The sequence below is a fragment of the Durotheca rogersii genome, assembly GCF_024521655.1.
Source record: "Durotheca rogersii strain YMJ 92031201 chromosome Unknown GGS23scaffold_5, whole genome shotgun sequence".
Lineage (NCBI taxonomy): Eukaryota > Fungi > Ascomycota > Sordariomycetes > Xylariales > Xylariaceae > Durotheca > Durotheca rogersii.
In genome coordinates, this window is record NW_026251236.1 from 2,123,776 (window position 1) to 2,145,110 (window position 21,335).

Sequence of the window (21,335 nt, forward strand, 5' to 3'; positions counted from 1 at the left end):
CCCCCTTCTAGACCTAGGTATGTTGCGCATCTGCGGAGATTTGCGCACTCCCCTGTCCGCATTGCCAGCCCGGGCCCGTCCAATCAGACGGCCCTGATTGCGGATGCCTCCTGCGCCCACTTTCGGCTCCGCGCACCTGTGATTTCACATGCCCTTTAGCGATGGTGCGCCAACCAGCTCGGCTAGCAAGCGGGCAACGTCAAGTTCTCGAAGCGAGCCTTAGCGAGGCTCTTTACCCGTGCGTGCGTGCGTGTGCGTGTGTGTACGGGTTCATAGACACCGTGCGCCTGCGGATCTGTTCCGTCGCGTGTCTACGAGGTGATCCTGTACCTGCTAATCTGCCTGGTGCGGTAGCCTCCCCCGCGTGGAAAGAAAGCCGAGGGGGACACGCAAAGTCGGAAACGCTATAGAACGGACAAAAATATCGCAAGAGGCGAGCAAAGCTGCCTCAGGCGAGGGTTGAGAAGGGGACATCGACATCTATGGTCCGCGTGGTGTCCGCTGCCTCGATTGAGGGTGGAAATATTAGGCACATAAGAGAGAGAGATACGCTGCGCTCGAATCGCTAAAGCAGCCCCGAGTCCATTCCCTTTTTTCCCCCTTGACCGCCCCGATTCCTTTCCCTTCCTTTGCCTTTAACCCGACCTAGCCCCCCCAATCCTCATGCAAACATGACCCCGTCCCTGCCTGCCTGCCTGTCCATGATGACGATTCCATGTAACCCGGTTGACGAAGGGAAATTGTGAAAAAAAGGAAAGACAAACAAAATAAAAGAGCCAACGCCGATGCTGGGGTATCCATACGTATAATGGCCGCCGCGCTCGAATCCTCTCTCGCCGTTCGGGGGTTCGAGACATTAGTACGTGTGTGTAGAGTATACGGAAACGGTCCCTATATTACCGTCCATATCCGTGGGACCCTCCCATCCCTTTTTCGGCTGTCCCTCGCGTGTGCCGTGTGTATTAGAAGCCTCGTAATCTCCAAGTCGTAACCGATGCGAATGGGAAAAACAAGCTCCGCCCCCCTCCCCAATCTCCGACTCGACGACCTCCCGGGGAGGCGGGTAGGCGGGCCTACCCGCTCCTATCCCCTACGCTAATGAGCCGTACTTCCGTAGCCTGGGCGGCGTGTCCGCCTCTTCGTGCCCGGAAGCTTGCTTCCTTCGGTTCCCCTCTTGCCCTCCATCTCTCGCCGCCAGCAGCGGGCCGGCGCGTCTCGCAGCAGCGACGCGAGTCATGTCCTCGAGAGGCCCTCCGTGCTCGGGACGGCCCGCTACGCGGCGCTGCGGCCCGCGGCGCCGTCCTCGAGCAGGGCGCGGACGCGCTCGATGCGCTCCATGGCGCCCTCGAGGCGCTCGAGGCGGCCGCGCTTCTCGGCGTCGCGGCGCTCGAGCACGGAGACGCGCTCCTCGAGGGCGGCGCGCGCGCGGCGCTCCGTCGCCACCATCTCGTTCGCCTGCTCGAACAGCGTCGCGCTCAGCTCCTCCACCTCCTTGCTCGTGTCCTGCAGCCGGCCCTCCGCCCGCGCCCGCAGCTCCTTCTCCCGCGTCAGCGCCTGCTGCAGCTCCTCCGCGCTCGGCCCCGCGCCCGGGTTCGCCGTGCTCGGCCGCTGGCTGGGCAGCGGCGGCGGCGGCGACCCCGCCCCCGACCCTGACCCCCGGTTCCCCGCCAGGTTCGGCACCGACTTCCGCGGCGTCAGCAGCTGGCTGATGCGCGAGGCCGCGCCGGCCGGCAGGAAGGACGAGCGCTGGCTGGTGGCGGCGGTGGCGGCGGCGGCGGCGGCCGTGGTCGACGCCGCGCGCAGGCGCATCAGCTCGTCCTCGTAGTCGGCCCAGCGGTCGACGGCGGCGGTGGCCTTCTGGCTGAGCAGGCGCACCTGGGCCTGCAGGTCCTCGATCTGCTTCTGCGCGTCGAGCAGGGCGGTCTGCGCTTCGGTCGGCGACGGGAGGTAGTGTCCGCAGTTCGGGCAGCAGGGCGTCGTCGTCAGGCTCGTCGTGCTCGTCGCCATCGTGGATATCGGTGCGGATACGATGGGCGGAAACGACATGGTCATGGTTGCCGACATGGTCCTAGCTAGAGCCAGCCCCTCGCAGCGATTGTTCGTTATCTGCCGTGTCTCGTAGTTGTGCCCGTATGATGGCAGCCGCTGTTTTTTTTCTTCCCCTGCTACTGCTGCTGCTGCTGCTGCTGCTGCTGCTGGTGGAACTCGGTAGGGATCGTAGGTAGCGACCGGCGGATGTGAGCTTCTCTTTGTTGGACGCGCACAACACTAGAGGTTATTGCCAAGTATGGACTAAGACGGCCCAGCTCAGGCTGAATTCCAGCGATGTCGGTAAGTGGCCGAGGCGGCAATGATAACAAGGACGGAACGGGATCGCAAGGCTTTGTTTGGGTTGGGATGTTTCCCGCGAAAAAAAGGAAAAAAAGGAAAAGAAAAAAAAAAGGTCTCTCTCTTGAGATTGCGATATGTGTTCAGGTGGCTGGACTCTAATAAGACACTGTCGCCCGCGTGTTGTTATTATCATCTCTTCTCGTGACTTGTCTCGCGAGCTGGAGTGCTCGATGACGGCGCCTGATCGCAGAAGACGGCCAGTGGGGTCGAGGGGGGCTTTCGGGCAGGCCAATCAGAATATCGAGCTATTTGTGGTGGCGGCGCTTCCTTAGTCGGTGCCCCGGCAGTGACAAGCTGCGCCCCGTCAAACGGGGGGTGGTTTTGCGAACCCTGTACCTGAGCGGTACGGCGACTTGCCTAACCGGCCTCTGTAGCAGGTACCTGCGCCTTCGAGCCTACGCGTCACGATGCTCCGACGTCCTCACCTCTCGATTCGTGGCTAAGATATGCGCGCGCACACACTCGCACTCTCTCTATCTGGAGCGAGATAGGGGAAGAGAGAGAGAGACAGAAAGAGACAGAGATAGAGAGAGATGACATCAACTGTCGAGGCACTTCTTGGGGCAGCGGTTTCTCACGATGGCTAGTAGGTGTGTGTTGTTGGATCACTTCGCGATTCTCTATGTGTATCTACGAATTGTAGGTATATATGTAGGTATTCGGTACGCATTCCAACCCCTTCACCACCCCCGGAAAGGGTGGAAACGGGGCGCTTGGCATTTGGGCGCTCGAGCCAGCATACTGTGGGAATACTCCACGGGTGCGGCAGCGATGGGATAATGGCTCTTGGGACCTTTACCCTATGCAGCGCTTGGCCTGCATCTTAGCATCTTTACCGTGCCATCTCCAACGATGGAGTCGGCCGACATGAAACATCTTCAAACCGGACCCTGCGTGGTTTCGAGTGTGACAGGGACTTGGACATGTGCTACGAATTCGATCCGCGGGGTCGCATAATATTCATGGTCTACTCATATTCTTCTGCCTGTGCTATGCTTGTCTCTTGCGTCGTGGCTACGCCTTCATGTGACAAATCCGAGTCTGTCCTCCTGTGGCTGTCTAAAGCCATAGGTAATGGGGATGCATGGGACACGGTTGCTCAATGGGCGCCATCTTCAGCATTCGTCTGTGGCTCGTGTGCAGACAGGCAACACACGCGGCAGTCCCTCCTGTCGCAGTGCACAGTTCGGACAGTCCGCCGCCACGTTTTATCCCCGACGTTACGAATAAATAGCACAGGGCCTCGCCGGTCTCCTGGGGCTGTTCTCTAAGTTGGAAACCCCCCCATCCTCGCCCCAAGTGCCCCTGAGAACCGCCTAGTCTCGCTATGCACATCTCGGAGCTTTATAACAAATCGTAACTGAGAGCCAATCGGGAGCAGAGTCCGCGAATAAGGCCGGTGGCCGGGGAGGCGACTGAGTATAGCTGACGCTCTAGGTCGGAGGGGATAGCTTCGAAAACTGCCTGCGAGCAGAGGATATGCTGAAACTGGGCCGCAACGGGTAGGCATGAAGCTAGCTCACAGGGGCCGGGCCACTTTCCGATTCTCGCTGAGACCGGTCTCCGGGTCTTTGCACTCTTTCCAGCTGACGGGGTACATGGTGTTTCCGGCCTCGCTCGTGGCCATGATGACGCCGAGTTCGTTGCTCGCGGTCGAGAGGTAGTAGTTGGCCTGGTCACCTAACGAGATCTAGCACGCGGACGACGCCGCAGAGATTAGTCGATGCCATCCTCCCTTTCCGTCATTCATTCTCCTCGACCCGATCGCATCTTCTCCCGTTCGACCGGGTCGCCGTAGACGAGACGGGACAGCTGTAGAAATATGGCGAGAGACGGCTTACCACGCGCGCCCGCACGATGTCGCCCGGGCGGAAGCTCTCGTAGATCTTAACCTTGTCTTTCTCGGTCGCGCGGACGTCCTGGGCGCGGACGAGGCCCTGCCACTCGGCCTCGAGCACGGTGTCGCCGACGACGAGGATGGCGACGGTGGCGTGGCGCGGCGTGATGCGCGTCACCCGGCACAGCACCGCGTTGCCCACCTCCGGCAGCACCTCGCGCTTCTCCTCGGGGCCCGACGACCGCGACACGGATATGGTGGGAAGCTGGGCGCCGCCCGCCTTGGAGGAGGAGGACGACGTGCTGTTCATCACCGCGATCTTGGTCAAACGCTTCGTGGGGCCTGGGGCCTTGTCGGGCTGGGCGATGGCGATGGCGCCGAGAAGCGAGGAGTACAGGTTCGACTCGTGGACGTGGGTGCCCGGGCCGGCGACGTACTTGTCAGCGGGACCCAGCAGCTGTCCAGGGACGGCGACGGTGTGGGCCATCGTATTCGTTTAGAGTCGAGCGGTGGCCTCGCACGGCGGCGGGTTGGCGACGGAGTTAAGAGAGGAATTAAGGGTGATTACTGGTAGGTTGGCAGGCAGTTAAATTGGTGATTTTAAAAATGCAAGCGAAGGGGAAAATATCGTCGGCGTGATTGGGCCGACGGCTGCCCAGACGGTTTAGCTTGCCAGGTTCCCAAGGCCGTTGCTGGCGCAGCCGATGACGTAACGGGGTCGTTCGGGCGTCCGCGGCTCGTCGATGGGGACGGAGCTCGACAGCTCCGAGCTGCACAGATGGGCTGAGGAACATCACCTAGAGGTATGTACCCGCCCTAACCTACCCGCCTAAACCTGCCCGCCTAAACCTGCCCGCCTAGGTACCCAGCCAGACGCTGCGAAGGCGACAAGTCGGACCCCTATTCGCCAAACCCGGGGTAGCGAGGCACCTATACGTGTCTGTAAGCACCGAGCATAGGAGGTACCTGACCTAGCGTGTTTACGCGCCTTAGGTACCGTAGGTACCTCCAAGTAGAGAGCACAATATACCCGTGTGGATGGTAATATACATGGCCTTACCTTACCTTGGGTTATCTAGGTACATACAATATTCGGCGTTAGGTACCCAGCTAACAGCGGTGGCCCACTTTAACTTTTATGAAGATAACCCCAGGAAGAAGACGAAGAGAAAAAAAAAAAAAAGGGTGAGCTGCGTCCGTCGACCGTAAGCTCCAGAGCACGCTCCTCCCGAAAATTGTTGGCCAATTCTTCTCCAGTCGTCAAATCCCTCCGACCCTCCCGCTCTTCCTATACTTAGGGACACCTGTCCGTTCCTCTGTCCGTCCCGTCCCCCCCTCTCCATCGTCTCTCTACTCGCTTCCCGCCCTCCCGTCACCGCTGCCTGCCTCTTCCTCTCTCTCTCTCTCTCTCTCTCTCCTTCTCCCTCGGCAAGCTCACCCACCCTCAGACATCGAACAATGGCGCCCAAGACCCGCGGCGGCGCCTCGCCGAAGTCGCGGACCAGCCGCCTGACCCAGGTGCTCGTCGCCGTCGGCATCCTCGTCGGCCTGCTCGCCCCTGTCGTCTACCTCCTCGAGCAGAACCTCGAGAGCTTCTACATCTTCTCCATCGAGGAGCTGCACGACGTGTCCAAGCGCGCCGTCGCCGCCCACGGCAACGACACCGCCGCCATGGTCAACTACATCGTCGCCGAGCTGGACAAGAACCACCCCTCCCACGTCAACGCCCGCTGGGACGACCGTAGCGAGTGGTTCTTCAACAACGCCGGCGGCGCCATGGGCGGAATGTACATCATCCACGCCAGTGAGTCCTCCCTCGTCTTTTACGCCATCATTATAGGCCGCCCTGTTCCCTGGCTGCATATAACGTTGTGTACGCTGTATATTCATGTCGTGTTCCCTGTATATGCATCAAGCGTACGCTGCACATGCATAGTGTACACACACGTCATACGTGTATACACGTGCGCATCGCCCTTCTTGTGTCCATACTTGTGGCTCTGTCGCCTCTTCTTTCGCCGAGTAAATACATTAGCCGCGTGATGGACTAACGACGCCTCCCTCCCCCTCCGCTCTCCCTCTAGGCATCACCGAGTACCTCATCATCTTCGGCACGGCGGTCGGCACGGAGGGCCACTCGGGCCGCCACACGGCCGACGACTACTTCTACATCCTGACCGGCGAGGAGTGGGCCTACGTACCCGGTGAATTCCGCCCCGAGGTCTACACCCCCGGCACCGTCCACCACCTCCCCCGCGGCGCCGTCAAGCAGTACCGCATGCCCGATAAGTGCTTCGCCTTAGAGTACGCCCGCGGCTGGATTCCCCCCATGCTCTTCTTCGGCTTCGCCGATGGTTTCTTCTCTACTCTCGACTTCCCCACCCTCTGGCGCACCACCTACCACACCGCCCGCGAGATGGGCGCCAACCTCTTGGTCGGCAAGTTCTAAAGGGCGGAAATCCCGGAAACGAGAAGGGGGGGAACAAGTCTACTTTGCAATCTCGATATTGTATAATCTAATCCGGGGTCACACCGCTCTGCTGTTTCGCCCTCTCGTCAGTGTAACCCATCGCATGCGCCGGGGGGGATAGAGAAATCGGCAAAGTGGGCTCGTCGCAGAAGAGAGCAGGAGTATCGGATCGAGAATAGAGAAGCTGGACATTTCAGTCTCGAGCTATTTCGGGTTTTCCCCGTCGCGGGAGGCGTCCAGTTGGAAAGTCCTACTAGATATTATCGGCCAAGCTATGTTTCATTGAGCGCGCCTCGGGAGGGTCATATAGAGAGAACGCATACCTCGCTGTCTACGTAATGATAATGGAATGAACCCCGTACCTTGAACCCCGAAGCTTTCGCGATGCTCTGATATGAACGAAGTACTAAGAAAAAATGGATTTCTCGAAGAGGTAGAACGCGCCGCTTAGCTTAGCTTCCCATCGTTGTTATTTATAAAATATGTGGCGAAGCGTTTCCGATGACAGAAACCTCGACGCGATACGTCCGCAGAATCAAAGTGTATATGATATAATGCAGTCCCCATCTCATCCCATCCCATCCCATGCATGCAACCCAAACGATACTCCTCCTACCACTACTATGCAGCCACTTCTCCCCTCTCGCCACCCCCTCACCTAGGCGATCCCCACGTACCGCTCCCGCCAGGGGTCCGCGCCTCGCGCGCCGCGGGCTCGGGGGTCGCGGCCGGCCAGGTCCTCGAGGATGCGCCAGTCGTAGACGGCGACCCAGTCGCGGCGGCCGCCGCGCCGGCGCAGCCCGGCCGCCTCGATGGCGCGCGCGAAGGCTGCCGTCGCCTCTGGGCGCCGCGCCTCGACGAGGCAGATCTTGCGGGCCCGCGGCGTCTTCGTGCCCCACGAGGCGGCGGCGGGGGAGGGGTCGCGCGGGCTCGGCTCGTCCGCGCGCGTCCACTGCCGCGGGTCCACAACGAACTCGGTCACCCCGTGCCCCCGCAGCAGGTTCTCCGTCACCCACGTGTACCGCGAGATGCACGGCGACAGCAGGATGGAGCACTGCGCGAAGGGGCTGCTGCTGCTGCTGCTGCTGCTGCTGCCGCTCCCGGAGCAATGTCCGCGCGTCCGCGGCTGCCCGTGCGCCGCCGCCGTCGGGTTTTGCCTCCCCGTGTGGGTGTGGCTTGGTGGCCGGCTAGGCGTTTGGGACGCGGTGTCGAGAGGCCCTGCCGGCGACGATGCCGGCCTCTCGGATATGCGCGGCCCCGATTCGGTATTGGGAGGTGCCAGAGCATTCTGGCCAATCTGGCTCAGCGGTTGCCGATCCCTTCTCTGACTATCCGGTGGCGATCTATCCAGTCCATCCCCCGACTGTGCTTGTGCAGATGCATCGGAGAGCTTCCGCAATCTTTTAGCCGCGCGGGTCACTTCTGTATCCAAGCAAGGCCTTTTTCGGCGGCCCAAAATCATCGGCGAATTCTCAGAAATACCGGGACAGCCGCCGAGTTCCCCATTCTCAGTTGTGGATGACCCTGGTGGTGTTATCGGGATATGGGCTAGCGATACTGTGTTGGTATGAAGCGCAAAGGACTGTCTTCCCACGTCCACTTTCTCGGTGGGTTCTGGTGTTGAAGCAACTGGGGGCTCTTCCTCTCGGTAATTCCTACGTAATGACACGGCAGACGAAGCCCTTGTCTGCGTGAACGTGCTTTGTTGGCTCGCAGCATCAACAGCTATCCCCCGTGGATCGGCCTTTTCCAACGCGGACACCCACTTAAGCATTTCCTGTTTATCTGCGGTCTCGGGTATTTCCGTCGCATTTGCCGCAAGGTCCTGAAGCTCGGAGAAGGAGATTGTGTCCAAGTATGATCTATCCTGATGAATCTTTGAAACGGTTGGGAATCTCATGCTCCAAAAGTTTGTATTCGGCCTCTTGTCGAACGAGAAACAGCACATATCGAACACCAGCGGCTCCAAGAAAATAGTTGACGGCCTCTTGACCATTTCTTTTTGCCGAAAGTCCAATATTATGGATTCGTTGGCCTCGGATGAGACGGGAGCCGGAAAACATTGGGTCAGGATCATCGATAAATGCGCCTCGGAAAGCTCAACGATATTGGTGACAGTGAATCGAGGTTTCTCGTGTTTCGCCCGCACGGCCTCCCGGTTTTCCAAGCAGCCGATGAAGAAATGCGTCCATTTGACGTTAGGCATTTTATATTCTCTTGCCTTTGCTGCGTCGTAGGAGGCGCCTACCACCGCGAAGTCCCCTACGTCGCCCCAGCCTTGGACATATTCCTTCTTCAATTTGATATTGCAGCACCCGTAGGGCCTTTGGGTCGTGCTGAAATCGAAATACGGCTCATCGGGCTTCAGCACGAGGCCTTCGTTACGAGAAATAATACATCTCGCAAAGGCCTCCCGCAACTTCAACGCAGCCAACGGCCGAGAAAAAGATATGACCTCGCGCGCCACCAATTCAGCGTAGCCCGTACGACAAGTAACAAGCTCGCTCAAACGCTTAAAACGCTCAGAGTGACGAACCCCCAATAGCGATTCGTCGTCTATCATGAGAACGTCGTAGTATACAATCATTAGGTGCTCGTAGGGATGGGGTCTGCCTAGCATTTAGTCGATAGCTCCAAGAGGACGATAAGGCTAGGTCATACTGAGAGTCGTTGCTAGTCCCTAGAAAGACACCGGACCGCGAAACGTGCTTCCGGATCTTATGGAACGGCAGAATCCTATGGTCCTGCTCTTCCAGTTAGCAACTGTTTGACTAGACGAAGAGAGGCTGCTATCCGTACCTCGGTACCATACACCACCAACTCCCCCTCTAGAATGCACCCTACTTTGAGGGGACAGTCCCGGGTCCCTAGTTGGAGCGAGTCCCGTATTGACCTGGCCGACCGGGTTAATCGAGGGCCACGAAGCAGAGCCAGAAGGAGGCTTACCGGTGTAGACCGATTCGATCTCGGGTGCTATCCTTCCCGCTTTTCGAAAATATTTGTATGGATTGGGACCTACGGAGATCGATGTGTATCTGACAATACTCTCCGTCGATTTTCTGTTCGCAACTCACTTCTCGCAACCTTCCCATGTCCATGCAATGCTTAATGCTTCGTCCTTTGAACCATGGTTGCCTCCCCACCTTGGTCCCGAGAGATGGCTTTAGACTACTCGCAATAACGCTCTGGTCGTGAGGTGACTGCCGGAGACGCTGTAAGAAAGCTGCAGCTATTGCAAAATCGTCTCTGACCTTCATCACCTGAGGGAGAAGGACATGATAGCAACGAAAGACGAGATGGTTATCTAGAACAACTGGTTGGTAACTCTTCAACACCAGCCGGGTAAACCATTTTGCGTCTCGCGCGCTGAGGCGCCTGTAGATGCTGGTGAGGCACTCGTCCTGGTCGTTCGCGTTTGGGGTTTTACGCATAGCCCTCACCAAAGGCGAGCTAAATCTACAGGCAGCGGCAATGCGGCCGAGGGTGTCGTCAATCTCCTCCACCGTGGGCTCGTTGTGACCCTGGGGGGCATTGGGCTTCCGTGCGGGTTAGTATATCCTATCTGTAGTCCGGGGGAGGACGAGATCGGCTATGGACGATATACTACTAGGATAACTTACTGTGCGTGTTAATATGCCTTCAACGCAATCGGCCAGATCGAGGCCGAGACCAGGCGTCAAGTATCTTCGAAGCTCTTGCACCCTCGAGGCCCCAAGGAGCAGGGCCCTGCCGAATATGCGCTCAAGTCTCGAGGTCTGAATGAGGTAGACACGGTCAGTTCTCCTCTCGGGCAGGAGAGTGGACAATGTGGCGGATGCATCGTTCTCGGGGGCGTCGAGGCGGGAGCGATGCTCGCGAAACCAGGCTTCGATTACGGCGCCGGTAGCAACCTCGTGCTTCTTCGCCCTGCGCGATGCGTCGTCGAGCTGTTGCAGGAGATCGCATATGTATCTGTACGGGAAGGGCATCGCAAGAGCGACAGGTCCTGCAGAGAAGTATAAGGCAACTCGCAAGGGGAGTCCTAGGTGTGGCCAGTCGGAACCCAGAGCCTGGAAACGGTGGAAATGAAAGGAAGAGGAGATGGGCGGGGGAATTCTGGAAAGGGCAAACGTGCTGCCACGCCTCTAGGCAAAGATCTTCACAACAGGTGCATGTCTGTCCCAGGCATCGGATGACTCTCGAGGCAGAAACGGCTATGGGCGGTCCAGGGGTTCGTCCGTTGATAGTAGTAGGCTGAGCCCGATGGCCCAGGCTGCTGGTTGTCTTCTTTGTGGTAGGGCAGGCGGGCAGGTAGATGAGGAAGAGGTCCGGTCGGAAGACTGCCCACCTCCGGTGTACCCAGGTGGATTAGCTTGCAATAACATACCGGCGCGCATGTCGCACGTCGGCACGTGCAGTCTGGCTCTAACACCAGTCACCTCTACTCATACACTTTTTATACTTACCTAAGATGGGCACCAAAGTACTGTGAATAACCTTAGTGTACGTACGTACCTACCTGTACCTCATGCTGAGGTTACTGTGTATTGAGCAGCCCTCTACAGCGCCTATCCCATGTCGCTAAACACCTATCTACGTAGGTGTATACAGCGGGAGCTAAGTAGAGGTAGTTATGCTTGCAAGTTATGCCTGTGCTGGTTATAAACCGTCCTCTTTGTTCGTCATTAGCGCGTCGTTAGCGCGCGTGCAACGCGAGATAGCCGACGGGCAGGTTCACGGGTGTTCACGTGAGCTCGCTGGGATGCGCATTGTGTAATCTCGATGCATAAGGGCTTTGCCCGACGGAGCCAGGTGGGATGTACCCGGTAGCCTGACTTACTATCTTAGGTGCCTTGCCGAATATCTTGATCGCATTCCTTCTCCGAAGCGGTGACGATTCCGCCCTGTCTGCCTCCGACAGCTAGTCACAGCTACCTAACTGCCGCCAACTACCATCACGACATCATCATCGTCAGTCCTCCTATTGCTGCCCATCCTTAGCTGTCTGTCCCTGTCGTCTCTGCCTGTCCGGCATATCGTGTCGTCAGCTGTCCCCACTCGGACTCCGTACGCTACCATGTCCCCACATCCGTCATCTCATCGTAGGCAGGGATAGCCATCCTGAACCCGTTGCGAACCCGTCCTGGACCAGAGCTTCGTCCCAATCAAAGCTCATGCAATTTGTCCGCTGCCAGCGCCATCGTCTCCCCATATGACAAGCAATACCCGTCCAATCCCCATTATAGGCTCATACCAGGCCATGCGATCCGCCCATCTCCCTACGCTCCGTTGCCCATATAAATCTGCACTATACATGCCTACGGCCCCTTGGGAGGTGCAAAAACACAGCCCATTCCGCGCAGAGGCGAAGAGAGGAGCGCGATGGGCGCACCAGTCGGCTGGACGGAGTTTCCTCGCCAAGGCAGCCAGGGATCGAAGACAAGCACCTCTCCGAAATAAATACCAAATGAAACTCATCATCATAGGCCCTACTTAAAGTGATCCTGACTCGCTGACTCGGCGTCTGCGCCTCTTCCTCTCTCTTGCCCGACCTCTTCCCGGCAACCCTTATATACTACGGAGAGAGAAACCAGCCCTTCTCACCCGGCATTGTTTTTATCTATTTGTCTATTTATTGGCCGGTTGTGTATTGTTTTTGTTATATGGTGCTCCTCTCGCTCTTTCTAACCCCCCTCCTCTGCAGTCCCTACACCTCGTCGCAGTGTTCAACGGAGGGAGACCAACGCAAGGAGAAAAGGAGAAGAAAAAAAGAAGAAAATTATTCGGACTAGGATACCGGGAGAGTCTGTGTGTGTGTGTGTGTGTGTGTGTGTGTGTGTGTGTGTGGACGAGGACGGGGTGTGCGACGGGAAGAATAGACAGACAGATCCCCGGTATTCATTCATTCGTTCATCCAATTACAGGTCCATTCCTCCTCTCACACCTATATTTACTCCCCCCCCCCTACCAAACATATACCTGCCTACCGCATCCCATATCATAAGTAAACAATACCGACCACGACCCCCCTGGCCGAACCCACCGCTGCCAGTCCGTGTGGCCCGAGTCGACTCGAGTCTCGTCGCCCCCGTCATCCTTTCTTGCTTGAGGAGATAATGGGCACCCTTGGCCCTCGTCCCCAGCAGATTCCTTCCTATCATTCGTCGCCTCGGCCGACCCAGCAACCAGCCTACCACCCCGGCCGGCGGGACTAGACCCGTTCCTGTGCTGGAACCTCCTATTCGAAGGTCTCCAGTCGCTGGTCCTGTAACTGTTGCGTGCGAGTCTTGCATGCCCCCAATTTCCCACCCCCCCAGCTGTCCAAGCGAGCTCTAGTCTCGCCCTGAATTCTCGATCTCCATCTTTTTTTTCTCGCGCCAACCGGCGAATTCTATGTTTTCTTCTGTCCATGAAATCCGTCCGACTTCTACAGATTTCCTTTATCGCTACCTACTCCACCACTCTTTACAACAACAGGAGGCTCCAACACATCATCAACGCTCTCTATTCCAGACGATCCTTCGTTGGGAGGTACCGGCACCGTCGTGCCAGCTCCCCAGCCACTCTTTTTCTCAGGCGACGGCCCGGCGTCAATCGCCCGCTAGAATTCCCCCAACCACATTCCTTACGCAGAATTCTGAGCCCATTCACCTTAGAAGCCATGACAGCCGAGTATCGTCGACGCGGCCTGCAAGACTCGGCCATCTCGCTCGATGCCGTCCTCACTCCCAGCAGCGACGTGGCCGCCGATCCCAGTTCCGCCGGCGATGCAACCATTCCAACATCGCCACGTGCCCACTGTACGGAGAGTGCTGGAGAAAGCGGCCAAGCGGAAAAGGATGCGCCCTCCAATTCGGTTCATTCTCCACTACCTCGAAGTGAGACTCGGTCCACCCGTTCCACCTCGACAACGTCCCGAAATTCCAACCGACTGTCGTTGACGCTGCCAATCGCCCCGCCCGACAGTGCGCCGTCTAGGCCTACGCCATCTTCGTCGGTCCCGCCCACTCCTATCGAGATGTCGGCCCTCAGTTCGCCCACCGACCCGAATGACTTCATCATCGCCATCGCCGCCCAGGATCGCCGGGTGCTGGTGCTTCGTGAAGAGTTAGCCCAAGCGGAAATCGAGCTTAAGAGGCTGAAGAAGCAATGGGAGTCCTACGAAGCTTACAAGAGGCGAGCGCCCACCCGAAACTTCAATCCCCATCAACCAATGTCCCCCTTGCTAGACGGACAACGGGGCGGCGACCTCGGTTCGACAAGATTTGCCAGCGAGCTGGAGCGCAGGAAAGCCATCTTACGCGCCCAAAGCCAGGCGACCCCCCGCGACAGCAAGAGGACAATTATCTCGGGCGGGCACACGCGTACCCTCTCCCTGCTCTCGCCGACGAGATCCACCAGCGGGGACCCTGATGAGCGTCGGTCCGTCGACCTCTATCCTAGCTCTCCCGCGCTTCCCAGTCCAGCTCTGCTGAGCAAGCGTGCTACCTGGGCCCCTCGCCAGAGTCAGCCAACGAACGGCATGAAGCAAATCGCAAATGACTTTAAGCAAGGTCTGTGGACGTTCGTCGAAGACCTGAGGCAAGTCACCATCGGCGACGAAGCGATTTCAGGACTATCGAACCGCACCAGCGACATGGGTTCACGTCCAGGAAGAATCGAGGGCGACCAAGATACCATCCGTGCGTCCGCGACGAGCCGTGGTCAGATCCCCGTGCAGTCCGACTCAGATTCGGCCGAGACGCCTAGCAGATCGTCCACCGGTAGCTTCAGCGACCGCTACCAGCATAGACGCACCTCTTCAAAGCCAGAGCCCAAGGCCAAGAAACGCTTCTCGTGGACGCCCCTCACGTACGACAACTTCGACGACGAAGATTGGTCGAATTGGGACACGCCGAACGTCAAGACCGCTCGGTGGAGCGGCAGCACGGTGAACGGCGACATCATCCCGGCTATCCCGGAGAGGGCTGCTGAAAGCGAGGGAACACTGTAAGAAGATGACCGCTCACTGAGACGATAGACAGGTGCAAGGCGCATGCTATCGGACCAGCCTCCAAATCGACCCGTGCATCTAACCGCTTCGATAATAGGAGACGGAAACCGTCCCGAAGTGAGCTCCGGTCTCCGTCCCCGCAGACCCCGAGCAAACTTGAGCTCCCTCAGGCCATCCTCAGCCGCCTCACGCCCCTCACGCCGGGCAACATCATCAAGGAGTGGGAAAAGAGCCTGTCTCCACCGGCAGAATCGACGTCGTTCTGAGTCTAATGTTTGCGGCACGAGGGGCGATGGGACACATGTCGCCATTCGCGCAAGATTTCGGTTCCGGCTCCGGCTATGAAGCCAAGTGCGCATTTGTTAGTTTTTTTTTTGTACATCACCACGGAGAGGATCTGGGGGGACGGATCTATCCGACGGGATTTCAATTGTTTAGTGGGTATTTCCGAGCCTCGACGGCGGACATGGCAGCCACCGGGGCTGGTCCAAGGGACTCTCCGCGCAGGTTATCTTGGGGCCCGGGCGGCGGTTGCTAAGCAGGGCGGGCTTTTCTAGACACGGTACTCTTTTCCCGCTGTTGTTGCGCGACGAAATCGGCTCTCGTCTGTACCCTCTCCATCTCATTCTCCCACCCTGTATTTTCCCGCTTCTTCTCGGACCGCCCTCGCGCGAGCTCCCACGAGACCAGGCCTCCTTACCCCGTTGCTTCTTTCTTGTAAGGGCAGAGGAGAGACGGAGCAGGGCGGAGGGGAAAGAAGAAGACGAAGGAGAGATGAGGTGTTTTGAGGAAGAGGGAGGAACCAAATGGGGGAAAACCTGGTCGATGACGAGGAAAAAACGCACTTTGTAATAGTAACGATCACGACGCTCATGACGGATGATAGAGTAGGTAGGCCGGTACCGAAGGCAGTGGCAGCACAAAAATATATAGACGGAGTGCCGTTACTGCTGTTAACCTCCCTTCCCCCGCCCCCCCGGCGCACAAGGTGTTTTTGCCGGCGGTCTCGATCTAGCCGTAAGCATTTCCAGACTGGCGCTTCGTTCGGGAAGCAAGCCGGTTGAACCGGCCCCGCCCTGCCTCCCTAATATGCAAGCATATATAACGCGGGGAAGTCGTTGGTTCTATGGCACATTTATACACCCAGTCAGCCGCAGACATATACAGGTACGCACACCTGGAGACGGAGGCACAGCACCCAACGAGTCGTCGTCAATTTCATCTATTCGTCTCTTTTATGCAGGCTCCAACTCGCATCCCCCCGAAGAAAAATCCTCATACGCTAGAGCCAGAGCAGCTATTACATGGCCCACGGGGTGGGTGAGCGACACGTAGTTGATCTGAGATATGCAGTTCCCTCCCCTCATCTCGTACCTCGCCTAGCGCCGTACCCGGCCGTCTGTCCTGTCTGTATGCAGGCAAATCCCGTCCGCTAACGCCTAGCTAATGCGCTCAACACAAACACTCTAATAAATTTCTTTTATCGTCTCGCGCGCCTTCTCTTGTGAGTGAAGATGTGTGCTATTGTAGAGATGCCTCTCGTCGTTAGGCCTAGGCACAAATGGGCTATACGATCCAGCGATAATCTCAAACAGCCATGAGATATAGGTAGTGGGCTCACGCATTCGTTACGCTGCCTGTGTCGGGAAAGCCGGCCCAAGGTTCTTCATCGGCTTCGTTGCTCTTCACATGAGGCTCGGCGGTTTCTTGGGATGTGGATGTGGTGGCAGCTGAGGTCGACAATGCCTCCACTGCTCCGTCCGAGCCCTGTGTTCCCTGAGGTTTTGAACCAGTCACCTCCTCGGGCTCCTCTTCCCGGACCAAAGATGATGGCTGTGGAGTTGGAGGTTCTTCACTCGAAAGGGCGTCTTCAGCCTTGTTGATGATTTTGTGTTCTCGAGATTTATCTGCAAACCTGATTGCGGGTTTGCTCTGATCGTGCGCGGGCTTGTTCTGTTTAGCTCTCAGCGGAGGCTGGGAAGACGTGGTATGTGATTTGTTGTGCCACTGAAGTAGCATATCCTTGATCTGAGGCGCCCATACCGATTCACCTTTTGCCAGGTCTGAATACTCCAAGCAATTACCGGCTCCCAAAGCGAAGTCCCCCTGGCGACTTCGGCAAAGTTCTGCCATCATTGCCGCGGATCCGATCTTGAGGCCCAGGTCATGACAGAAGCTCCTGACATAGAAGCCGGACGTCACAGTCATCCGAATTCTTGCCGCCGGTGGTCCTTTTCCGTCCCAAGGAGGGGGCGTGTTGGGGTCTTGGGATGCAGGGACCAAATTTGACCCTCTCCCAGGCTTGGGGGGTTCCGGCGGGAGGTCTCCTAGCGCACCTGACATCAGGGGGGTATATTGCGAAGTCCTTCTACGTTTACTACTAACTCGGTCGTAAACCAGGGCGTCAACGTTCTCGTCGGACTTCCGCTTGAAACGCTCGTGCTCCTTAAGCGCCTTGGTCTCCTCCTCCTCCTCCTCGGGGGTGAGCTTCTTCGAAGTCTGTTGCTGCTTTTCGATCTTCCAGACCTGCTCGGCGAAATTGCGCTCGAACGTAGTGGCTTCTTCGGCGGGCCAACGATGGGCATGCTCACCGGGTTCATACCACTCGACTAGCTCAAGGCTAGACACCTCCACTTCTCTAGTTGCAATCTCCTGGGGGATCGGCTTCCCCTCCCTGGCGTATTCGTAGAGGGGCTTACCTTCCATCTTCAAAGCAGAGTAAAGAGGAGGAACCTGCTGAAACTTTCCGCGGAAGGCGTTGAGGGCCTCCTCGACCATGGGCCGGGTGATATGGTCATAGCACGTCTTCTTCAGGATCTTGCCGACCCTATCATACGTGTCGGTGCTGGCGCCGAAGAGCACAACGGTCTCGTAGGTCTTGGTACAATCTAAAAAGGATTGCAGAGCCTTCGTGCCCTTGCCAACGCCGAGAATTAACACGCCGGTAGCGAGAGGGTCGAGTGTGCCCCCATGACCCATCTTGACCCGGATGTCATGTTTGCTGAAGCCGCGGCGCTTCCTCTTGGTCCTAGACTCTAGAATCCTATTCTCGATCTCCTGGTCGATCATAGGCTTGAAGAAAGCGGAGGGGTTAAAGTAGTGTTGGCAGTCCCGAATTACTTGGGCGGAGCTCATGCCCATTGGCTTATTCATTCCTGTTTGAGAAGAAGGGCATTGTCAATACTCGAACCGGGTGAGACAAGGGGAAAATAGATAAAAAAGCAGGGAATCTGACGGGGGTGGGAGTAGACACCGTCATACCAAAGACTCCATCAAAGATGGTGCTTGAAGAGGCCATTCTGAAGACGTGGCTGGCTCTCATCCGGGTGACGAAAGGGGAGCTTCAGCGGGAGAAGCTATGACTCGGTATGCACACACCGTTGATTCAACTGATTCAACGGAGACCGGAGACGGACTCGGAGACCAGGATGGGGACTCCTGCTGACAAGGATTGGTCCCGCAGCGCACAACACCGCACGGGCAATTGTGCCGGCGTATTGTGCGTTGTCAATAATGCGGCTGTGTGAGTATCTCCAGATGCGGATTTGGGTTGCAAGAGGGCTGGATGCTGGGAATTTGTAGAATGTTGGTGCGAGAAACGGCGTTAAGGGTGGTTCGTCGTCTTACCCAGGGTTGTGCAGCATGTCAGGGCATTGGTAGTGCTGGATGCTGATGAAGATGATCAAGAGAAGGCATGGAAAAAGTAGCTGAATGGGATGGGCAGGGAAAAAAAAATCCTAAGCTCACGGGGCGGGAGCAGGCGCATACAGGGACGGGGGTCTGTGAATAGTCTGCAATGGTACCTATCAAGATATTCACACGTTTACTAAATTTAATATTAAAAGTAACCTTCATTAGCTATTATTCATTGAAATTAGTTATTTACTTAATTTATTATTCATTTTTAAATAAGAAAGTAGGTGTTTTTCTATATATAATAGTAAAACTAAATAAATAAAAATTAAAAAAGTTAAAAAATTAAAAATTTTATTAATATAAATATTATTTAACCTTTATTAATATATGGATTAAAAGTAATTCATAAAGCTCGCGAGCTTTATAAAAAAATATTACTTAACGCAGTATAGTTTTAATGATATTAAAAGACATTAAAACGTTTTACTTATATAGCATATATACCGTAATAGTGTGCGGTGAAACTTAGCTACGTAGGGTTTCAAGTATTTATATAGGCCTCGCACTCATATTTTCATTACACACTCTTCATCTTGTATTCAACCTTCATTGTTCACACCTTCAGACAGCTATTGCAGCGCATATAGCCGTGGCATTCTTTTCATGGCCATCCTAGTCGCCGTGCACTCCGTATGAGCCATGTCCTTGTGACTATCTCTCCTTCCTTCTCGTCTTAGTCGGCTGTGCTGCTCAGGAACAGGCGTCTACCACAAGGATAATCCAAGGAAGGGCCATCTTTTCGAAGAATTCTTGAAGAGTTTACGGGATGTCTTCTCGTGTGAGTAAGTCGCATCGCTCTAGACATGGTAGTAGATCGAAGAACACAGGAAAGTCAGGCAAGGCGACGCTAAGTAAGAAGGCAAGCAAGGGGTCGCCAGGCAAGCCAAGTAAAGGGTCAGAGCATCAAGGCTAGGAATAATACCTCGATCTCTACCGCGCAGTTTATACGCCAGAACTCAGAAATCATTGCCATTGGGCCCTAGCAATCCACGATCAGGAATCGGAGCAGTGGCATATTTTCCAGGTTGTCCAGGAAATGCAAGACGGCCCCATCAGCCCCGATCATCGGCTGGTCAACCCATTGCATTCACCAAGGTGCCGCCTGCCTCTCACGCCCTTGGGCCAGATGCGTAAAAGCTGGTGGGACACGCTCATCGAGAAAATCGGGATGATTCAAGTTCCAGGGGAAGGCCTATCCTGGAATTGCCAGGACTATGTCATGGACATTTGGGGCGTTATGCACCATTTCGGGATGATTGACGACGGCACTTGGGAAACGGGCAAAGCGAGAATGATGCCCGACTACGGTCCAAACTTTGGTGGTGGGGGAGACGAGAATGAGGGCGAAGAAAGTCACGAGGATGACGATGAGGGGCAACGTCCGGTTTTGTCAGAGGAGTACATTTATGATTCAGATGAGTGAACTCTCTCAGCTGTGGACCAAGGAACGATCCCACACCCTATCTACCAACCATTGAACTGAGTACTGGCGCGGAGAGAAGGATTCTGGGAGGTACATGTACCAGTCGTCATTGTCCCTCGCGGTCAGGTTGTTCGTCATCTTTACGCACTCCCAGTATTCCGGGTAGAATCCACTTGCTTCCCAGTCGATAATAGCAATGATCTTCCAAATTCCATCCTCGGCTTTCTCAACCATAATATTTGCTGGGCGAATATCGCCGTGTGTAAAGACGCACTTTGCCGGGGTTGTTGGCATCATGTCGCGTAAAAGCCGGGTGTATAATGGCGAGGCTGTAGCGGATCCAGCAAAGATAAAATCTTCGAACTGCTTGATATCCATGATTGGCTGCGAGGAAGTGCGTTGTCCTCGTCTGCCATCCTTGCACCCGTCTCCTTGGACGCCGCCAAGCGGAGTATTAGCCGGAAATGGAAGCCGCCTTAGGTCGGAGAAGAGTGTATCCAGCTGGCTGCTAATGGACCGCTTCTGAGCATTATCCAGTTGAGGCCATGCTTGCTCCAAGTTCTGTCCTGGGATGAAGGTCGTAAAGAGAAGGCCGTATTTACGAATACGTACGAGGCCGTGTGGTCTCGGGGCGGGAAAGGCGGGTAGGTGTTGTTGAAGGAACGAGAGAGAATGATATTCAGTTGTGGCAAACCCTTCGTCCGTGACCTTGAGGACAATAGTTTCGCTGACTTTGAAGACCATGACAGACGCTGCCCATGCACATTTGTAGAGGACTTCGCTTTCGTCCAGGAGACTGATGATGGCTTCCGAAAGGCTTCCAGCAATTCGAAGAAGCCCTCCCACTTCGGTTGACAGCTCGCATATGATGGTGGATGGGTCAGTAATACAGAGTCTGGAGCGGATGTCGCTGTCAGGGAACAAAGGCCTAGGCTTTATCCCTGCCAGTTGGACGGCTATTCACATTAACATTAGGAATAACTGAAATAGCTTAGGGGAATATTACCTGGTCTCTTACACGACCGTAGCTGCTCAGAATATGTAGATGGTAAGAGGGCGGCGAGATCGGCCTCGGGATCTTTCGTCAACGCGGCTTGCAGCCCACTCAAGATCTTCATGTTCCATCGAGCCGCATAGGTTTTGCGATTGGCTTTATTAACGCGACTTTTCGATGGCCTGCTGGCCGAGGCAACGCTGTCCATTTTATGATGGGTTCTTGCGTTGTTATTAAATTTAAGAAATAAGGATATTAAAGGCCTTTCAGGCCTTCAAGCCTGGTTAGATAAGAATGCTTGAGAGGAGGTAGTGATGATGCTCCCTGCTGACCCTAGGTACCTAAGGTACCTGTCTGTACCAAAGGTATTGCACAGGTACCTCCCGATGTACTAGGAGGTACATGTACCTGCCTATATCCGGTACCTCGGGTGTCTCCGCACACCCACACGTGAACCCGCCTTGCGCCCTACAACTGTGCATCTTACCGAGCGCGTCTTGAACAATTCGCAATTCCTAGCTTTTCCATCTCTACTTTTCATACCCGACCCTA

At 56.1% G+C, this 21,335-nt stretch overlaps 9 protein-coding genes across 9 annotated transcripts; 3 read left to right on the plus strand and 6 right to left on the minus strand.

The window, feature by feature from the left end:
- Nucleotides 1–1,272: 1,272 nt before the first annotated feature.
- GGS23DRAFT_595029 (uncharacterized protein) lies at nucleotides 1,273–2,064 on the minus strand (the record flags this gene model as incomplete). Its single annotated transcript, XM_051518251.1, has 1 exon — nucleotides 1,273–2,064. One exon carries the CDS (start codon nucleotides 2,062–2,064, stop codon nucleotides 1,273–1,275), a length of 792 nt encoding a protein of 263 aa, XP_051374218.1.
- A 1,202-nt stretch (nucleotides 2,065–3,266) lies between these two features.
- Nucleotides 3,267–4,850, minus strand: GGS23DRAFT_559581 (uncharacterized protein). The gene is made up of 2 exons (XM_051515823.1): nucleotides 4,233–4,850; nucleotides 3,267–4,081 (listed from the first exon to the last, which is right to left on the minus strand). The coding sequence occupies exons 1-2, from the start codon at nucleotides 4,713–4,715 to the stop codon at nucleotides 3,911–3,913; spliced, it is 654 nt and encodes a 217-aa protein (XP_051374219.1). The 5' UTR covers nucleotides 4,716–4,850; the 3' UTR covers nucleotides 3,267–3,910.
- A 239-nt stretch (nucleotides 4,851–5,089) lies between these two features.
- On the plus strand, nucleotides 5,090–7,282 carry GGS23DRAFT_559585 (ERG2/sigma1 receptor-like protein). Its single transcript, XM_051515824.1, has 2 exons — nucleotides 5,090–6,032; nucleotides 6,313–7,282. The coding sequence occupies exons 1-2, from the start codon at nucleotides 5,687–5,689 to the stop codon at nucleotides 6,675–6,677; spliced, it is 711 nt and encodes a 236-aa protein (XP_051374220.1). The 5' UTR covers nucleotides 5,090–5,686; the 3' UTR covers nucleotides 6,678–7,282.
- Nucleotides 6,925–11,077, minus strand: GGS23DRAFT_618587 (uncharacterized protein). Its single transcript, XM_051520949.1, has 5 exons — nucleotides 10,319–11,077; nucleotides 9,645–10,234; nucleotides 9,498–9,591; nucleotides 9,360–9,442; nucleotides 6,925–9,307 (listed from the first exon to the last, which is right to left on the minus strand). Exons 1-5 carry the CDS (start codon nucleotides 10,664–10,666, stop codon nucleotides 7,357–7,359), a joined length of 3,066 nt encoding a protein of 1,021 aa, XP_051374221.1. The 5' UTR covers nucleotides 10,667–11,077; the 3' UTR covers nucleotides 6,925–7,356.
- Nucleotides 11,078–11,710: 633 nt separating this feature from the next.
- On the minus strand, nucleotides 11,711–12,282 carry GGS23DRAFT_430743 (uncharacterized protein). Its single transcript, XM_051513846.1, has one exon. The coding sequence runs from the start codon at nucleotides 12,159–12,161 to the stop codon at nucleotides 11,850–11,852; it is 312 nt and encodes a 103-aa protein (XP_051374222.1). The 5' UTR covers nucleotides 12,162–12,282; the 3' UTR covers nucleotides 11,711–11,849.
- On the plus strand, nucleotides 12,252–12,940 carry GGS23DRAFT_430901 (uncharacterized protein). The gene is made up of 2 exons (XM_051513847.1): nucleotides 12,252–12,457; nucleotides 12,573–12,940. Exons 1-2 carry the CDS (start codon nucleotides 12,341–12,343, stop codon nucleotides 12,792–12,794), a joined length of 339 nt encoding a protein of 112 aa, XP_051374223.1. The 5' UTR covers nucleotides 12,252–12,340; the 3' UTR covers nucleotides 12,795–12,940.
- Nucleotides 12,941–13,338: 398 nt separating this feature from the next.
- On the plus strand, nucleotides 13,339–14,936 carry GGS23DRAFT_595033 (uncharacterized protein; the record flags this gene model as incomplete). The annotated part of the gene is made up of 2 exons (XM_051518252.1): nucleotides 13,339–14,666; nucleotides 14,768–14,936. 2 exons carry the CDS (start codon nucleotides 13,339–13,341, stop codon nucleotides 14,934–14,936), a joined length of 1,497 nt encoding a protein of 498 aa, XP_051374224.1.
- A 699-nt stretch (nucleotides 14,937–15,635) lies between these two features.
- GGS23DRAFT_559598 (trub family pseudouridylate synthase-containing protein) lies at nucleotides 15,636–18,487 on the minus strand. Its single transcript, XM_051515825.1, has 3 exons — nucleotides 18,298–18,487; nucleotides 17,932–18,238; nucleotides 15,636–17,825 (listed from the first exon to the last, which is right to left on the minus strand). Exons 2-3 carry the CDS (start codon nucleotides 17,990–17,992, stop codon nucleotides 16,288–16,290), a joined length of 1,599 nt encoding a protein of 532 aa, XP_051374225.1. The 5' UTR covers nucleotides 17,993–18,238; nucleotides 18,298–18,487; the 3' UTR covers nucleotides 15,636–16,287.
- Nucleotides 18,488–19,647: 1,160 nt separating this feature from the next.
- GGS23DRAFT_430986 (kinase-like domain-containing protein) lies at nucleotides 19,648–21,083 on the minus strand. Its single transcript, XM_051513848.1, has 2 exons — nucleotides 20,796–21,083; nucleotides 19,648–20,745 (listed from the first exon to the last, which is right to left on the minus strand). The coding sequence occupies exons 1-2, from the start codon at nucleotides 20,989–20,991 to the stop codon at nucleotides 19,796–19,798; spliced, it is 1,146 nt and encodes a 381-aa protein (XP_051374226.1). The 5' UTR covers nucleotides 20,992–21,083; the 3' UTR covers nucleotides 19,648–19,795.
- Nucleotides 21,084–21,335: the final 252 nt, after the last annotated feature.

Bases quoted from the DNA above. Each gene is read 5' to 3' on its own strand.
- GGS23DRAFT_559581 (XM_051515823.1), bottom strand. From the start codon at position 4,715: ATGGCCCACACCGTCGCCGTCCCTGGACAGCTGCTGGGTCCCGCTGAC. The intron at 4,082-4,232 runs GTAAGCCGTCTC...TCCGCGTGCTAG, and splicing joins ACATCGTGCGGGCGCGCGTG to ATCTCGTTAGGTGACCAGGC.
- GGS23DRAFT_559585 (XM_051515824.1), top strand. From the start codon at position 5,687: ATGGCGCCCAAGACCCGCGGCGGCGCCTCGCCGAAGTCGCGGACCAGC. The intron at 6,033-6,312 runs GTGAGTCCTCCC...CTCTCCCTCTAG, and splicing joins AATGTACATCATCCACGCCA to GCATCACCGAGTACCTCATC.
- GGS23DRAFT_618587 (XM_051520949.1), bottom strand. From the start codon at position 10,666: ATGCCCTTCCCGTACAGATACATATGCGATCTCCTGCAACAGCTCGAC. The intron at 10,235-10,318 runs GTAAGTTATCCT...CCCGCACGGAAG, and splicing joins AAGGCATATTAACACGCACA to CCCAATGCCCCCCAGGGTCA. The intron at 9,592-9,644 runs GTAAGCCTCCTT...CCGGTCGGCCAG, and splicing joins GATCGAATCGGTCTACACCG to GTCAATACGGGACTCGCTCC.
- GGS23DRAFT_430743 (XM_051513846.1), bottom strand. From the start codon at position 12,161: ATGATGATGAGTTTCATTTGGTATTTATTTCGGAGAGGTGCTTGTCTT.
- GGS23DRAFT_430901 (XM_051513847.1), top strand. From the start codon at position 12,341: ATGGTGCTCCTCTCGCTCTTTCTAACCCCCCTCCTCTGCAGTCCCTAC. The intron at 12,458-12,572 runs TATTCGGACTAG...ACAGATCCCCGG, and splicing joins GAAGAAAAAAAGAAGAAAAT to TATTCATTCATTCGTTCATC.
- GGS23DRAFT_559598 (XM_051515825.1), bottom strand. From the start codon at position 17,992: ATGAGAGCCAGCCACGTCTTCAGAATGGCCTCTTCAAGCACCATCTTT. The intron at 17,826-17,931 runs GTATGACGGTGT...CTTCTCAAACAG, and splicing joins CATCTTTGATGGAGTCTTTG to GAATGAATAAGCCAATGGGC.
- GGS23DRAFT_430986 (XM_051513848.1), bottom strand. From the start codon at position 20,991: ATGGACAGCGTTGCCTCGGCCAGCAGGCCATCGAAAAGTCGCGTTAAT. The intron at 20,746-20,795 runs GTAATATTCCCC...TAATGTGAATAG, and splicing joins ACGGTCGTGTAAGAGACCAG to CCGTCCAACTGGCAGGGATA.